At 37.2% G+C, this 18,605-nt stretch overlaps 1 protein-coding gene and 1 long non-coding RNA gene across 2 annotated transcripts in view; one reads left to right on the forward strand and one right to left on the reverse strand.

Annotated features, from left to right (window-relative positions):
• The first annotated feature begins 3,076 nt into the window (after window positions 1-3,076).
• Window positions 3,077-18,605, forward strand: part of LOC122629923 (homeobox protein HMX1-like) — a 19,480-nt gene continuing 3,951 nt past the window's right edge. Inside the window, exons 1-2 of the mRNA XM_043813829.1 lie at window positions 3,077-4,600; window positions 4,694-5,623. Of these exons, the coding sequence (XP_043669764.1) occupies window positions 4,426-4,600; window positions 4,694-5,623 (1,105 nt within the window). The 5' untranslated portion in view covers window positions 3,077-4,425. The remainder of the gene's footprint in view (window positions 4,601-4,693; window positions 5,624-18,605) is intronic.
• On the reverse strand, window positions 4,876-6,048 carry LOC122629924. The gene is made up of 2 exons (XR_006327373.1): window positions 5,856-6,048; window positions 4,876-5,761 (listed from the first exon to the last, which is right to left on the reverse strand). It is a non-coding gene; the product is annotated as an uncharacterized LOC122629924 (long non-coding RNA).

Below are 18,605 nucleotides of genomic sequence, written 5' to 3' on the forward strand. Positions count from 1 at the left end.
TACAGTAGTCGCTTTCTTCTTCACAGGAACGAATGTAGAATTAAGTGGAAGAAACTGTTCACCTTTTGTGATAGCTACGATAAAAGAAAAAGAGAGAGAGAGAGAGAGTATATGTGTGTGTGTGTGTGTGTGTATACGTATGTGTGTTAGCTTTCAACGAATCGTTTTCTACGAAAGACTTGCTCACCTTTTCGAATCAAACGTCATTGTCCTTCTTTCTAATTCGTTTCTTATTCTTCTTCTTTCTTCTCTTATCTTTTTCTTCCTTTTTTATATTCTTCTCTCTCTCTCTCTCTCTCTCTTTTTCTTTTACTTCAGTAAAATATTTATAATGAAAAAATAAAAGAATAAAAATTCTAAGAGAGAAGAAAAAGTTCTGGGAATGATATTATAAACAAAAGAAAAAAAAAATATTAAAGGACACGACGTTTTCTTGGACTAGGGAGAAGAGAAAAAAAAAAGGTGAAGAAAAAGAAAAATAGCGTACAACAGCGTAGATTAGGCATATTTCTTTGGAAATATCTTAGACGTTTCGACGACGCCTCTCAGACCCCCCAGCGCAATTGTCAGACTCTTGGTCACTCCTTCTAACAAGATTTTAGATAATCGGATTGACTCCAGAGAGAAAGAAAGAAAGGGAGAGGAAAAAAGATCTCTCTGTAACAATTCTCTCTTTGCATTTGACGCTGTTGGGTCCCGTGGGAGTTGTAAACCGTGGCCCACTCTGTGTTGCTGTCACTAAGAGATTGTCAGTAGCTAACTTGCCTATCGGATTAGTTTAATCCTAAGATATTGTTTGGCTATACATCTCGCGATGTTCGCATGGTACATAGATAGTTACGGATACCTATACCTACATATCTATATACCTGTACCTATACCTATACCTACCTACATTAGGTGCGTTGGCGTTTGGAGTGAAGTTGGATCAACCATTTACAATTAACGCGGATGGCGGAAACATAAATCGTTTGGCGTTATGTATAGACTTCGTAGGTAGATAAGTAAATAGGTAGGTAGATTGATAAGTAGGTAGGTAGATAGATAAGTAAGTAAGTAGATAGATAAGTAGGTAGGTAGATAGATAAGTAGGTAGGTAGATAGATAGGTAAGTACTCTTAATGAATTTATAACGTTCTCACGAGCGTAATAGTCGTTCGAAGTTACGTTCGTAGAAGTTAGTCGTCGCGAGACTAAACAAAAAAAAATAAAACAAAAAAAAAACAGAAAAAGAAAGAAAGAGGGAGAGAAAGAGAGAGAGAGAAGAAAAAGTCAGCAATCCGATTGGATTAAACGAACGCGATCATCCTCCCGATGAATATTCTTAAAACGTTTTCAACGTGATCCTACTCAATCGCGATCGCTAATGATTGAATTTATCTCGAGCCGCGATATGATTACCGATTCACTCATGATGACACGGGTAGAGGTATACCAAGTTGAAGAGGCCCTCCTCCTTCCCTCCTTGCCTCTCGTCACACCACCCCCGTCGTATTCATCGTATAAATCCAATCGATATATATTACGATCGGTAATTTTTCATTATACCGTCGCTCACCTTTTATAATCCCTAATAGTGCCCAACCGATCTCGACCTTTAAGTTTGAGAAAGAGAAAAGATTACGGTCGATCATTAATCTCGTAGTAACCTCCTTGTCAATAGCTAATTTGGCTTTATCGTTAATCAACCGCCTTAGTCATCGTCTGTCCCCGTATTTAAAAGTCACAAGATACCTTGCGTTATATATATATATATATATATATATATATATATATATGTATGTATGTATGTATGTATGTATACATAATGGTATGTATATAAATATATATACGTATATATAAAGGTATGTATATAAATATATATATGTATATATGTATATATATAAAGGTATGTGGTAGGTATTCACCAAACTTTATATTATACGATAGAGCTTCGCATTGTAGTTCCTATCAATATCAGCTAACGAATCGATCGGTAACGATTCTAGAAAATTAATTATCTCTCAATATTCAACAATAATAACCGCTTGATTCCGTAAGATGTTTAAGAGGATCGTCCGATTCTTTGAAGAAATGCCAACGCCTCTCTTTAATAAGCGTACCAAAATGAGCTTTTCCGACTATCGAAAGTGGAAACGTCGAAGAGAGAAGAGAAAATGAGAAAAGGAGACTAAAAGAGAGAAAGAGAGAGAAAGGAAGAAAGAGAGGGAGATACAGAGATAGATAAATAGAGAGAGAGAGAGAGAGAAGATGGGGGTTGAATACTAGAGGCAGAACGGAGAAAGGGCAGCGTGCACTATATATACCTATATATACACACTGAGTGAGAGAGTGACAGAGAGAGAGAGAAAGAGAGGGAGAAAGAGAGAGAGAGAGAGAGAGACAGAAATACACGCACACACAGATGAACACACACACACATATATATATATACACCTTTCGGATTGCCAATCAATTCGCGCATCGCGCGCCCGGGAATTAGACAATTAGGAGTCGTCACGTTCCCCGAACGTTAGCTCGTCCTCGGGCTGGCTCGACGTCGTCCTCGTTCCGCTCCACCCTCCAGAAGTCGGCTCCCCACTCCGAAAGACGGAGCGGAGCTTTCATCCCTTCCAATCGAATCGAGAATGCAATGCTACTCGAAATGTCAGCAGCGCCCCCAATGGGAGTCCAGCAACGCCACCTGCCGATGGAAATTCGTCCTATGTTTCTCTCTCTTTCTCTCTCTTTCTCTCTCTCTCTCTCTCTCTCTCTCCTCTCTTTCTCTTTCTCTTTCTCTCCAATATAACCTTCGATTCGTCTGTTAAACCAGGATTGGTTGAGACCCAGAAGACGGCAACGCCTTCCATTGAAACGCCCGCCGTACGACGATACACCTTCCGATTGGTCGACAGCCCAAAACCCGTACCGGTTCGACTGGTTTCACGGGGGCGGCGCACAACCCGGTGCCACCAGAGCGCACAGCACGACGATCGTTCACCGACAAGGGAAAAGGAGAGAGAGAAACCGGCGTGACCGAAGAGAGAGAGAGAGTAAGAGAGATAGAGAGAGAGAGAGAGAGAGAGAAAGGGAGAGAGAGAGAGAGAGAACTAGCTCAAGCTCGGGCTCTCCGTTGCGGCTTCAACCGAGCTGGTAATCAGTGCCGTTTCCGCGGCAGCAGCGGCTACCACGCGCCAGATTATTTTGGATTACGCATTGAAACCCGTGGGACCCGTCGACCTGCCTAGCCGGTCTTCTCTCTCTCTTCCTTTTTCTTTTGCTTTTTCCTTTTGCTCTTTCTCTATCTCTCTCTTTCTGTCTATCTTTTTGTCTTTCTCTCTCTCTCTCTCTCTCTCTCTCTGAATCTCTCTCGCTCGCTGGCTCGCTCGCTCGCTCTCTAACATACACACGCGCACCATTCGTGTTCTCTTTTTCTCTGTCTGTTTGCCTGTCCGCCTGTTTATCTACCTGTGCGTTCCATCCTAAAAACCTCGTCATCAAAGTCTGTCGACCTACGTGTTACTTCTCCCCATCATTTTTGGATTCACCTTAGCGCCGCGGTCTTTTTGTCGTGAGGAGATATATATATATATATATATAGGTATATATATGTATGTATATATGTATATATATATATATATATATCAGTGTTCGAAAATCTTTCGAAAAAAGAAGATCGAAGATCCGAAGGGACTGTGTGACAGTGCCGAAAATATTCCCTGCAATGCGTCCCACCGATATGCCCTAATGTTGGATAATTTTCATTTGGATGTCGGAGAAGTTATATCTTCGATGATTCCAATTTATTCGAATAAGGATAGGGCAATTTTTGAGGAGCGTTCTATTCCAAGGATTTAACGATAACGTTGGTGATAAAGAGTCGGAGGATAATCGGTTAATGCAATCACCCGTATTGCTGATCACAGTAATGAGTAACTTGTGGTTTCTGATAAGAGACACAGTGCGTCAAAAGTTTCGGATGTTGTTATGTTTTTACTCGGCGAGATCGATCTCGACGATACAGTGAACTGACAGAGTCGACAAACTCTACCGAGGATAATCAAGAAGAGACGATGACGATAACGTCAAGGTTTAACGATAGTTTTATCGCAAAGAAAAAATATTGTTCGATCGGTTAGATCGATTTAATCGATCGGCGAATAGGAAATATAAGGAATAAAATGAAGAAAACGGGATCGATATCGATCTTAATTGTAAATGTATCCCCGTTGGATCGTAATAAAAAGGAAATTTATTGAGTACTAGTAAGGAAGTACGCGTAAAAGGTTCTCGTAAAAAACAAGAGGAGAGATTAATCGAAAGGGAGAACCCGTCGGCTAAGGCGGCCTCGGTTTGTTTAACCGAACGTACGCACACGTACGAAGAAACAAATTCTTCGAAGATCGTTCGAAGGTTAGAAGGAAAAAATTATCGAGCTGGAGCGTTATGAGCAACGGCGAGGGTGTGGTGGCTGGGCAGGGTGCCGGGAGCGATCGTCTTTGCGAGGACGTCGACATGGCAACCCCAACGTCGGCGTCGTCGAATTTGAAACCAAGAAACGGTAAGATCAGCTTCAGCGTGGACGCTTTGCTCAGCGGCACGAAGAAGTCTGCGGCGGCTGGTGTCGGTGGTGTCGGTGGTGTCGGAGGAGGAGGAGGAGGAGGAGGAGGAGGCGGAGGAGGCGGAGGAGGAGGCGGAGGCGGAGGCGGAGGAGGTGGCGGTGTCGGTGGCGGCGGAAATGGAAATTTTAATAACGCCAGACGAGACAACGAGGAACGAATGGACATTGAAAAGAATCTAGAGATGGAGGCTAGATATAGGGAATTATTATTGGAACAACAAAGATTACAGAGCAGAGAACTCTTGGCAAGGCTAAGTCCTCACGGTTCGGTATTAGCGGCGTTTGGTAATCATCATCATCATCATCATCATCATCACCATCATCATCAGAATCGAATACAGGAGCAGGAACAACATCATCCGTCGGCCGGTCGACAGGAGATTCTTACAGTTAAGGATTTCTCGAGGTCGACCAGTCACGACAAATCATCCTCGCCCATCAGAATAGACCAGGAAGTACAAAGGGATCGTGGCGGTGACGATCGACGATTAACAACGGACTCGCCGATCAGTAGAATCTCCGAATCAACGTTGCAAAGAGAACGGGAGAGGATTCAGGATGACGAAGACTCGAGAATCGAGAGAATGACCAATCCACGTTCCGTATCGCCAGTTAGTAGGCGAGAAATGTTAGACGATCGTAGCGATTCCGAGGCGAATCGTTCTCTCGAAGGTGACAGAACGACGGATCATCTTGATCTCGAGGATCAAGAGATACGAAGCGTCGGCCAGTCGGAAGATCTCAACGTAATGGACTCGGACTGTGAACTGGAGAGAGATCTCGAGACCGGCCAAGAGAAGGAGGAGAAGTCGAGTCCGGTAGTGCCTCAGCCAATACACCCTGGGGTCCAAAGGCCCTCGCAGGGAGGGCCTTACCTAGCCGGTGCACCCGGCGCTCCTGGATGGAATCCTGCAGGATTTCCGCATTCGCTCGCGAGCTTTGCCTGGTTACCCCCACCCCCTCATCCACATAATCCTCACGGACATCTTTACACGCCCCACGGTGGACCCACAAGTCCCAACGGTGAGATCAATTTTTCTCTTTTTTCTCCTTTGATTTACTTCTTCGTCATTGTTTTTCTTTCTTTCTTCTTCTCTCTCTCTCTCTCTCTCTCTCTCTCTCTCTCTCTCTCTTTTTTCAATTTTAATCTCTATCCTACTGCTACGGTTAATTATAAAAAAAGAAACAATTACGTATAATCGGTATCGATCTTCTTTGAATTATTCCTTTGAAAAGCATTTAAAAAACAACGAACCTGATAGGTATATCTCGTACTATCCCGATGCCACACAAATTACGGGGCACGAACGATCCACCGGGTTTAATCCTCGATCGGGCAATCCGATGGACCTCACGCGAACCCAATAAATATAACACCAGGTTCCGTTTTCTTTTAATCGTGCCACGGGGTCTCGACTTGACGTCCGCGGCTTTACGAGGTGTAAAGAAGTAAAGTCGGTTGCTTTCTTATCGTTTAAAATTTTCTTTCCTGCCCTACCTCACCTCCTCCTCCTCCTTCTCCTCTCTCCGCAACCCTCTACCACTCTGAAAATTTTTATCATACTTTTTACGCACGTAAAAAAGAATTCTCTTAATATTGCATATCGTATTGTTAACATAACTATAAATATCGACAAATAATATTATTCTTGCAATTTCTTTTTTCTTCTTTTCCTTCTTTTTTTCATACTCTCACGATCATCGCGCTTAAGTACTTACCAACGTACTCAACTTAATTACGTATGTACGCTCTACTTATTTCGAGGGAAAGATCATGTCTGGATTAGATAATTTTTATCCGAGTTTTAAAATGTATTAATGTTTTTTTTTTTTTTTTTTATAAAAAAGAAATAGGAAATCCGATTGTACAGGTAGATATTTATAGATACATATATTTATATATACATACATACATACATACATATATATATATATATATTTATTTATAGAAAATATCAAGTAACAAATATTAATATTAACACGTACAATAAAACGACACAAAAAATGGAATGTTATAGAGAGAAATAGAAAAAGAAGAAAAGAGAGATAGCGAGAGAGAAATAAAGAAAGAAAGAGTCGATTCGTGCTGCAGATCGCGACAATGTCGATGATTAGGCGGAAAACGCGAGCTCCTAATGCGACTCGCACGACATTCGCGGCACGATTCGCAGAGACCATAACGTTCGATATTAGCGAGCAGTGGTCACGCGAGCTTCGTGCATTATCGGTTCTTACGTGTGCCAATGAATTCGCATGTAAGTAAGTACGAGAACTTGTTCGGAGGGAAATCATGATTGAAGTCTGGAACTCGGAAGAACACAGGAGCTTGCCCACAGGATAACTTTCTTTTCTTTCATTTTTTTCTCTTTTTTTTTTCTTAATAAAATATTTACGAGTTTAAAATACTTAGATCAAGGATCTTCGAACTAGTAATTCGCAGTAATTCGCGTTGCTATGGATGTCTATTAAATTACAAAAAAAAAAAAATAGAAGAAAAAAAGAAATTTCGTAAACTGATTCAAAGTAGACGCAGGTGTCCGACTAGGATCTATCTGTTAAATACGAGCTTGAAAATTTCATTGTCGATTTGTGAAACTTTGATAATTATTGTTGTTGTTGTTTTTATTATTATTATTTTTATTATTATTATTATTATTGTTATTATTATTATTATTATTTCTTTCTTTCTTTTTTCACTTCTGTCCTTCTTGCCTCGCTCATTACCTAGATCATTAATCAATATTTTCGCCCGATCGTTAATCATTACTTCGAACGAACTTATTATTAAATAACTCTTTGGTATATACCTTAATCGGGATCGATTCGACTATTCGATACTGTGATTTGCAGAAATCTCACAGACTCGAGCCAATAATTTTTTCGTTCTCTCTTTTCTCTCCTTCGTTCTTCGTCGAACATGTTCTAAGATCCGATAACGATAAACAAATCATTTACATATTATCATCATTAGGAATAGGGTATTTTCAAATCGAAACGTTCTGAGAAAGGTAACGTAAACGTAAGAGAAAAAGAAATAGAAAGATAGATAAAAGAAAAAAGGGAAGAAAAAAAGAAGTCGTTTGAAATATAGATATACCGAAGCCTTTCTCCCTTCGAATCACAGAGCGAACTCGTCACGAAGTTTCACTGACTTTCTTCAATTCCATCCACGACGCTCTTTGCCTATCGAGCGTGGTGTCCCCTCGTCTAACTTCGAAAGCACGTCGAGAATAGAGAATCTAGGCTATCGGAACGCGCGTAGCCTTCCACGTCTGTTCTAACGATTTCTGGAAAAGTCAAGTTTTCTTCCTTCTGAGCTACCTAATTTCTCTATTTTCGAATCTAACGACTGTCGATACTCTCAAATAAGTCGGTGCATTTGCCGACTATTAAACCTATCTGATTAAAGAAAAGAAATATATATATATATATATATATATATATATATATATATAAATGAAGGAATGGTTACGACATCCCTAAATTAAAATCGATTCTTTTATATAAAAAAAAAAAGAGACCTAAATTCTAAATGTTTTTCTTCTCCCTTCACCCCCGCATATATCCATATTATAAAACAGAATTATATAAAGTGATAATATAGCTAGAATTCGCATCGTGTATCGTATTGAGTGGAATACTCGAGGGGTTAATTGATATACATGAATTATTGTTATCACTGTCGTCGAATAATGTCTCACGTAATTCGATAACGTAAATACTTATATATACGCAAGACTCATAGTCCATGGTTTTATATCAATTTATCAATATATTAAAATAGTGCTTGTAAGAATTCAAAAAGTAGTTTTGTTAAACGCGGAATTAAGATAAAGAAACATGGCCAAGTAGGTGGGGTGGTAAATCTGTCGAGCGTATGAAATAATCGTTCGTTCAATTAAAGGAACTGGTTGAGCTCTGGCGTGGGTTCTCTCACTCTCATTCTCTCTCATTCTCTTTCTCTTTCTCTCTTTCTGTTATTCTCTTTCTTTCTCTCGCGAATCGTTTCATGCACGAGCAAACCTTACTGTGGAGCCAGGCATCGATCCGGACTCTGTTCGAGCCCACAACGACGAACAAAGCTCCACCTTATGGCTCCGACTCTATCATCCATACCTGTTAACTTTAATTGACAGTTTACTTTAATGACAGTCACCTTATAGACGCTTACTCTGGAAAACATTGCCGGCTTGGGGTGACCATTATACTAGCGCTTAACAGTAGGTATATCTCGGCACATAAACACGAACAAAAGTGGATGTCCTGATATCTCTCTCTCTTTCTCTCTTTTATATATATATATAAATATATACATATATAAATAAATATATATATATATATAATTAGAAATCAGACACTTAACTTTAGGATCGTTGCATTATATATCTATATATTTGTATATATATATATATGTGTGTGTGCATATAAATATATATGTGTATATATATATGTATATATATATACATATATTATTAACTAACGTGTTATGCGTTTGATTTATAAATAAATGTGAAAATATTTCACGTAATATATATATATATATATATATATATATATATAGATTGGTAAATAGGTATATACATAATAACTAACTTGAACACTATTATCCCCGAATACCAAGGACCGAGGGCAATAAATAACACCGTTAGAACACGAGTACTGTTCGCGAGTTCGCTTTTCTCGTTTCGGCATCGACTCCTTTGCTTCTCCTTCTCGTCTTGCTGGACCAGACTACTAGGTACCTACTTACGGACTTTGGTAATATAAATAGACGGTCGCGATTCGTAGGATAGGAACGAATGTGTTCGTGAGCGATCGCCGGAAAAACGTATGTCGCGATGATTTGTGGAATCGTGTGTTTCCTTTCGGAAGAAAAGAAAAAACAAAGAATAAAAAAATTCAAAAGCGAAAAATCCAACGAGCTTATAAAACATATTGAGTACGATGCAAGGAAGGTTAAATAAAATAGACACAAAAAGAAGAAAATGTCAGGAATGTAATGAAAAAGAAAAAAAAAAAAAGAAAATCAGTGCAATTGTTGCCTCTTAAAAAATTGTAGCATCTCAATAAATCGTTAATAGCGAGTACTCAACCGAACGTACAGATTACTACGTACTACATCCGACATACTATTTACAAAATATTTGTATACTTTTCGTTTTCATCATCGTGCGCCTTACAATATTTTCAATTCCTTCGATTTAGCGTTGGTAATAAAAGCGGAATAACAAGGTTATAAAACGAACGTAATTATATCTCTGAAACATACCAATTTCTTTTCCCTAACTAACTCGAGCAAAATTGTAGTTCACGCGTAACGAGAAACTCGCGGCGCTTCCGAGAAAGAAATCTCTAAGCCCATTACGGAACTCTATGTCTGTCTGTCTGTCTGTCTGTCTGTCTGTCTGTCTCTCTCTCTCTCTCTCTCTCTCTCTCTCTCTCTCTCTCTTTCCTCCTTTTCCAACATGAGTAGGTATATAAAAGTCCATCGTTGTTGAAGCTTCTACTATTGGCTCGGTACGGGTGGCAAAGGTACACAAGAGTTCTCGGTCGAGTGTATATTTTCTTGACGTCTTGAGAAAACGAATGAGAAAGAGTAAGAGAAAGAGTAAGAGAAAAATAAAGAAAGAGTCAGAAAGAGAGAGAGAGAGAGAGAGAGAGAGAGAGAGAGAGAGAGAAGGAGATATTGCTCCTCTGGTGGAGGAGGAGTCGTACACCGTCGAGCATGATAGAGTCATACATAACCGAGAGCATCCATAATGCATTCAAGGAGGCTAGGGTAAAAACTGCCCTTGTTTGGTTCGCCTTGGCACACCCAGCTTCCTTCCTTCGCGACGTCATCCTTTTTGTCGATGATAACGACAAACCACTTGCCCTCTACTTCTCTCTCTCTCTCTCTCTCTCTCTCTCTCTCTCTCTCTCTCTCTGTCTCTCTTACTCTCTCACTCATTCACTCACTCACTCTAGTTATCTTTGTTTTTCATCTGAGATGCTCCAAGCCTGTTCGCGTGTCCTCTTTCTCTCTTTCTCTCTCCTTCTTTCTTTCTTTCTCTTTCTCTCTATCTTTCTCTACCTCTCCTTCTCCTTCCACACCCCCCTTTTTCTTTTCACCATCAGAGCGCGAGACCAATTACCCGTGCTATCCGAAGCGAAGTGTACGGGGTTGCGAGTCTCCCGCGCACCTCCTCCTCCTCCTCCTCCTCCTCCTTCTCTCTTCAACTCGTCCGAACTCCGTCGCCGCCATCTTTATACACTTCAGCCCGTTACCTCTCCCGGATGCCAACCCACGATCGATATTTTGTACCGCGGATTTTCTTCCGACTAATCGTTACCCGTTCTCTTTCTTTTTCTTTCTTTTTCTTTCTTTCTCTTTCTTTCTCTCTCTCTCTCTCTCTCTCTCTCTCTCTCTCTCTCTCTCTCTCTCTTTCTATTTTTCTATTTTTCATTACTTCTCATGAACGAGTTTCTTCAATCGTTCCCTCTCTTTTTAAAACGACGTAGAAGAACTTTTCTCTCTCTGTCTCTGTTTCTGTCTCTGTTTCTGTCTCTGTCCTAGCGTTAAAACTCGTCCTTATAGAATTTTTCTATCAGCGCGTGCGTCTCTCGGAATTCTCGCATCGTGTCTTCCCGTGTTCACCGACAAACCGTCCAACGACTACGTCGTTCAGTTTTAATAACGATCGCAGCAGTGCTCCCGCTTCCACTTTTTCCGAACGCGTCGAATCATTTTCGAACGAGAGTCTTCAACATGAGTCTTCTTCTTCTTCTTCATCGTCTACTTCGTCTTCTTCGTCTTATTTCTAAACAATTACTTCTCCAAAGAATGTTTAAACGACTTTTACGTATTACGAGCAATGTTTCTGGTAATCGGAGAGAAACAAAAAAAAGGAAACGTTGAATAATTATAACAATAATTCATGATTGCGTTGAATAGATTAAAAAAAAAAAGAAAAAATTATAAGAAGAAAGTGTCCGAGAGAGTGTTTAAAAAAGATTACATAAAATTTCATTTACTCTTTCTCTCTCTCTCTCTCTCTCTCTCTCTCTCTCTCTCTTTTTCTTTCTCAGAAAATGATGATCCGACTTTAGGACGACGATTTAAATGAATATATCGAAACGATCTGTGTGTGTGTGTAAGAGAGAGAGAAAGAGACAGAGAAAATAAGAAAGTTATAAAGACGCTAAAAGAAGAGAAAATATCGATCCTGATGAATCAAATGGAAAAACGATTACAACGCGACAATCACGCGAGAAACGTTCGATCAAATAATTCTCTCTGTTGGCTTACCGACTTGAACCGGTTCTTTATCGTGTGGTACGAATTTTCAGTTATTTCGCAGATAGCGATGAGACGACAGACGAAATTCCGGAAATGTTATATACCTACCACACATTCGTTTTAATGACTTCATCGACTCGACCAGCTCGTAGTAGTGATCGAATTCTGATGCAAAGTCACCGATAAGGACGATGTAAAATTTTATTATACCTACTAGCACGAAGCATTTTACAACTTGTCTTTTGAGTATAACGCGATACGGCTTGACCATCGGCTGAATTGATTTCATTTTCTTCATGGAACTTTATCTTCCTTTAAATTATTGCCGATTAACAACGACATTGGATACATATAATTTATTTACACATATATAAACATACATATCCTATGTAGGTTAAACACTTTGCATTTAAACCGTCTATCGTTGATTCAAAACTTGCTATAATAGTTTCGGACGAAACTCTGTAAAATTTCCTTTCAAATATATTTATCAATGATCGACGTGTTCAATCGGTTCTCATTCGTACATATAAAGAAAACTTGGAAAATATTCTACATAATTTATTGTCAATGACATAAGAACGTACGGAATATTTACGTTATTTACATACATCGTATATTATTATCGTTATATATGTATGAACCAGTAGATATCTACATATCTATGTACGCCAGAAGATATTTCGATGATACTGCAAATTTCTATGAATTTTCTATTTCATCATTTACCTATCCTTCATTTTGTTTCTCGTTCGTAAAAAAAAAAAGAATAAAAAAACAAGAAATATTCAAATCCGAAATGATTAACGAGTCCAATCATCCTCCCCGTATATGCATATATTTATCTAAATACAAACTTGCTACACCTCTAGCAAACTAATTCTCTTTCTGGCAAAGGGTAGTAGATCGCGTGGAAAAAAGTGTAGATCACGTAAGAAGATACGCTTTTTAAACGTAATAAAATGTCCGACACACGTATACACGCACGCACACACATACATTCACGACGCTTCTTACACGTTCGTACTTTTCCTGCCAACTAATTTGAATCGAGCACGAAACTTCTACCTGTCACTCGACGACGAGTACCGCCCATAGACTGACGAGATAAATGCTTGAAACAAGGTTGTTGACGTTCGCACGACGACGACAACCACTAATGTCCTTTGTTTTTATTTCTTTTACATACATATATATGTACACGTATGTATGTATGTACATATATATGTTACATCAATGTCGTTCGAACCAAAAACAAATTCTTTCTTACTATCTTGTAGTAGTAATTTTTTTTTTCTTTCTTGTTTAAATAATACTTTAATCTCAACGAACGAGTGTAACAATTACGTTTACGAAAAATGTTCTATGTTTTCTATGGTTGGACGTTTTAAATGTATTTTTGTCTTTTTTTATCGATATCACAAAAATCGGAGGAAAAAAAATTCCTGAAGTATCGAGTACTTTCTTTTTTTCTGTTTTCTTTGAGATTCTTTCTTTTTCTCTTCCTTTTTTTTTTTTTTTTTTAATGATCCATCTCTATGACGATGAGTAATTAAGCAGATATACGAGAAATTTTGTGTATACAGTCAAAAATAAATAAAAAAGTAAACAACGTTTTATCGCGAAAGAAACATTCGATAGAGTGTCCCATTCGACAAATGAAATTTATTCATTATGATAAATACTCTCTTGCTTCTATATTTTAATTAAATCCTATCGACGACATTTTCAAATCTAATCGATCGAATAATTTCAAAATTGAGTAATCGAGAAATAAAACATTTGAGGAGAAATTCGATGGACGTTTCGTGAAATAAATGGAAAGTGGGAAATAATAATTTTAATGGGGGAAAAAAAAAAGACAAGAAAAGAAAGAAAGAAAGAAAGAAAGAAAGAAAAGGAAAAGAAGAGAAAAAATAGAAAGAACATTGCATAGGAATTAAAGTTACGTCGAGTTTGCGAAAATCTCATTAAGCTTAAGTTTCGAACTAACCCCTCGAGGTTCGTACGAGAAAGGAACGTCTTTCTTTTGGTATCCGTAACGGTGGCTTTCGAGAATTATGAATACCGACGTCATTTATAACGCTCGAACGCCACCGTCGCATCGCATCGTCCATGCACATTTATCTGACTCGCGCGTCGAGGAACGAATTAACGAAGCCCGCCCCACGTCCCCAATGATGTTCTACAAAATATTTCGAACGATCCATCATTCATCGTGGACATAATTACCGGCGTTCGTTGCGTTCTTCGTAAGAGAAAAAGAAAAAAGAAAGAGAGAGAAGGAAAGAGAAAAATGAAAGAAATCGAAGCATAAGACTGTTGCATTAGTATGTGTGTATGTGTGTGTGTGTATACATAGTACGTACATATAGAAGTGTTCGTTTGTAAATGTGGTACAAGGATGTTTAGTTTGTTTCCATACACTACCGCGAAAAAGATGTTCGTTAATACGTTAATTAGTCTCGCGACAGGCCACGTTAATGTTTCCTCTCTTTCCAAACACATTTTCTACAATTTAGCTTTCCAAATGTTCTCTTTGAAACGTGGGAAAAAGGGACATTATAGATGTCTTATGCAAACTAATCCAATTATCTATGTGACCATTAAAAGAGCGTACTTCAACGAAATAATGATTATTCTCTTGAAATTTATTATATAATATTGTAAAGAAATTTTGTCATCCTCTCTTTCTCTTTTTCTCTCTCTCTCTCCATCTCTCTCTTTCTCTTATTCTTTTCGTTTGTATTATAGAAAAAAAAATTACTTTAACAAAATAATAATTATCCTCTTAAAACTTATTACATAATATTTTTTTGCAAAAAATTTCGTTTCTATAAATTTTATTTTATTTTTTTATCTGTCTTCCTTATCTCGAACGAATTAATCATCGACATAAAAACAGATTAATCGAGATCTATGAAACGAAGAGAAGAATTAAGAAACCTGAAAGATTGTGAAGGAAAGAGAGAAAGAGAGAGAATTTCTAAATTATTCTATCTTAATATAAACACGATAATGTAAAAAAGGAAAAAGAAAATATTCTGACGTACTAGTAATTTTTAACTGTGGACAGAATGCAAAGCAAAAAACGATTATATATATTTGTCGACGTTTTCTCACTCGTCCGACTCTTCGTCAAAAAGAGAAAAAAGACTCTCTTGTTAATTCAAGATATCGATCGATCGATCTTTATCTTTGATCTTGATGTTTTCTCTTTCTCAAATTCAAATTCAAATTTTAAATTCGTTTGAAATCATTCCCAAAACCATCACCGTCACCCTTAAAATAATGTACAAATTATTCAATATTGTATATATATATATATATGTATATATATATATACCTTTTCCGTCTCTTTTTTAATTTATTAATATATTTATAATCGCATCTGCTCATAGAGTTATTATAACTATAATAAGTTTTAATAAAAGTTATAATAACTATAATATTAATATGCATATATACATATACATATACATATAGATATACATATATATGTAAGAATTCAATATAATCGAATCGGAATCTATAATAATCGAATAAGTATGTAATTCTAATTTAAATTCATTCATGCATGAATTTAACATAAGCAGGAATCGTTAAAAATTCGTGAGAATGATTAAGAATTAAGAATCGTCAAGGATTTCGAATGAATTTCATTTGAAAGAATTTCACTCTTAATTTAGTTTATCATTCGTTAATATATACCTAAAGCATTGTCTTTCATTTAGTTCACACATATAAATGTATCAATTTAATGTCATTGAACATGTTATTATTCTACGCCAGAAAATAAGGTTATTCGATTTAATGAATATCGCCCGAGTAGATATGAATTTTTATATTTCTTTATATAAAGATGAATTTTAATCGACCGCTTGCCGCCAGTAGAATTTACTTATTCATTATCATTAATTACCATAATTCTAATAAGAATCGAATAAAAAGTATGAAAGACGTAACGTCTAACGAATAGATAATTATTACACGTGGCGTCGAAAATTATTTTCATAAACGTATATATATATATATATATATATATATATATATATATATATATACACGTTCGTAATCATCTTCTTTTATACATACTTCATACTTTCACTTATAAATTATATAAACCATAATACATACATATATTTATATATATATCCATATAAAGATATAGAGAGCGAAAGAGCACCTTATACATTTTATTAAATAGATCTCATAAATGTCGGATAAGCATACAATGTAGATGGCTACCTGTCGTATATAAAAAGAAAACGAAAGAATTAAAAAAAAAAAAAAAAGTGGAAATAAAAATACGCGCAAAAAAAAAAAGAAAAAAGAAACATATAAGTATCTACCAACTACATATATTACACGTTCCGTTCCGTGTGAGTGTTAACGATCAAACGAGAGAACGATTACATAATATACAGTATTATAAACGATTTTTCGAGACGCGACAATCTAATATATAAACCTGAAAGATAATCCATAAAAAAAGAAAAGGAAAAAAAAAAGAAAAAGAAAGGAAAGAAAAAGAGAAAAAAGCGAAATAGAACCGTTCTCTCATCTCGTTGTTCATTGGTGAGCCGGTTTGAGTCAAGAATCTTAAATACAGAAAGAGAGAGAGAGAGAAAGAGAAAGAAAGAAAGAAACAGAAAGAGAGAGAGTGTGTGTATGAGAGTGAGAGTGCGTGTGTATGTGTGTGAGAGTAAGAGAGATAGAAAGACAGGAATAGATATATACCGCTCATAAGACGTTCGAACGTTTAATTAGCAGAAATTAATTAGTGTCCGCAAGAAACATATTGATTTGATCGCTCTCTCTCTCTTTCTCTCTCTCTCTCTCTCTCTCTCTCTCTCTCTCTCTCTCTCTCTCTCTCTCTCTCTGTCTGAACTCAGTTTCTGTTACCGCCACCTCCACCGCGCGAATATGGCGAACTGGTTACGATACGCGAAATGGCCTCGCGATATCTCGCGGGAGAAGGAATAAGAAGAAGAAGAAGAAGGAAAGAAAAAAAAAAGAGAGAGAGAGAGAGAGAGAGAGGGAAAGAAGAACATTTAATGACACGTACCGTTCGTATTTCACGCTATCCTTTTTTGGAAATTGAGAACGTCGTCCTTTTCGAACGATCCTTCGAAAATCGTTTCTTAATGACCACAGATAAAAAGATTTCAATTCAGATATTCTTATTCGTCCGATGACATTGTATTATACCAGAATAAAATCGACATTAACGATCTCGGAAAATCGATAATCGTCATTTCGATTGGCGAATAACGATTTCTATAAAGTCGTTTTTCTCTTTCAATTTTTGTTCTTTTTATCTTCCTCTTTCTCTCTCTCTCTCTCTCTCTCTCTCTCTCTCTCTCTCTCTCTCTTTCTCTCTCTTTCTCTCCTACTATAGATATATACGTGTTTTTATTTTATCTTTCATTCTTTCTTTTTTTTTTCAACGATCGATATGCCTCGACGATCGTCTTTCGTATATCGCACGTTGTCACACAATCGACCGGCAAATCTTCGTCGTCGTCGTCGTCGTCGTCGTCGTCGTCATTGTCGATAAGAGCAAAGATAAATTTCCTTCTAGAGGCCGTTCAACATTTAATTAGCAGAAATTAATTAGCGTCCCGTAGAAACATATTGATCGGTTATGTGCACGGAATAGCAGAGTCGTAAACGAGAGAGAGACAGAGAGAGAGAGAGAGAGAGAGAGAGAGAGAGAGAGACAAAGACAGCGACACAGCGGGACAGTAAGAGAGAAAGAGACAGAGACAGAGATAGAGACAGAGACGCAGAGACAGACAGAGAGACAGAGAAAGAGAGAGAGAGAGAGAGAGAGAGAGAGAGAGAGAGAGAGAGAGAGAGAGAGAAGTAGTCATCGTCTCTGTTCGCCAGCCGTTGGTACACGAAATGGGGGAAGAGATGCTAGCACGAGAATGGAAGACGTAATACCCGATGTCGCGACAGGTCCCGCTCGACAATGCCGGCGCAGGCCTTTCCTTTTTTGTCGATCGTCGATCGTTAATTAGCGCTCGGAATCCACGCTTGTCCCCTTCGTTTGCCACGAAATCGTCATCGGTTCGTCGAACAATATCTGTCGAAAAAACTTTTTATCGGTATCCCTAAGAGTCCTGGAATCCTTTATCGCAATTTGAAAAATTGGATCGAAAATTTTCCATCGTTTTAAATTCTACGATTGTTTCTTTTTCTTTCTTTTTTTTTTTTTTGTATTTTACGATCGAAAACCATTAATATAAAAAAAAAAGGGTAAAAAAAATTAAGTATTACGATTTTCTTCGATTTTTGTAATAATGACCTTCGAATTTGTCTCTGTTTTAATTTGGAAATTTAAGTTTTTAACTAACTAGTACGCAACTCGGACACATTTATGGAATATTGATATTGTTAAGTTGTGACTCGTAACTATGTTACTTCGATTTGATAATTATTTATATATAAGATGATTCAGATTCGAAAATTATTAAATCGAGATTCATAAATAACAAAAAAATGTATTACGACGATACTGAGTTTATTCGTAAATAAATAATAAGAAATAATCAATAATAAACATCTCTAATGTTATAACTTTTTCCATAAATGAGCGTCCTCGTATTTTTACGAGTTTTTTACTTGTAAAAAAAAAAAAGATAATTATTTATTTATTTATATTATCAATAATACGAGTTTCGAGTATTTAATTGGAAATTGGTGAAATGTTAATTTCAG

This window comes from Vespula pensylvanica, chromosome 6, assembly GCF_014466175.1.
Source record: "Vespula pensylvanica isolate Volc-1 chromosome 6, ASM1446617v1, whole genome shotgun sequence".
NCBI lineage: Eukaryota > Metazoa > Arthropoda > Insecta > Hymenoptera > Vespidae > Vespula > Vespula pensylvanica.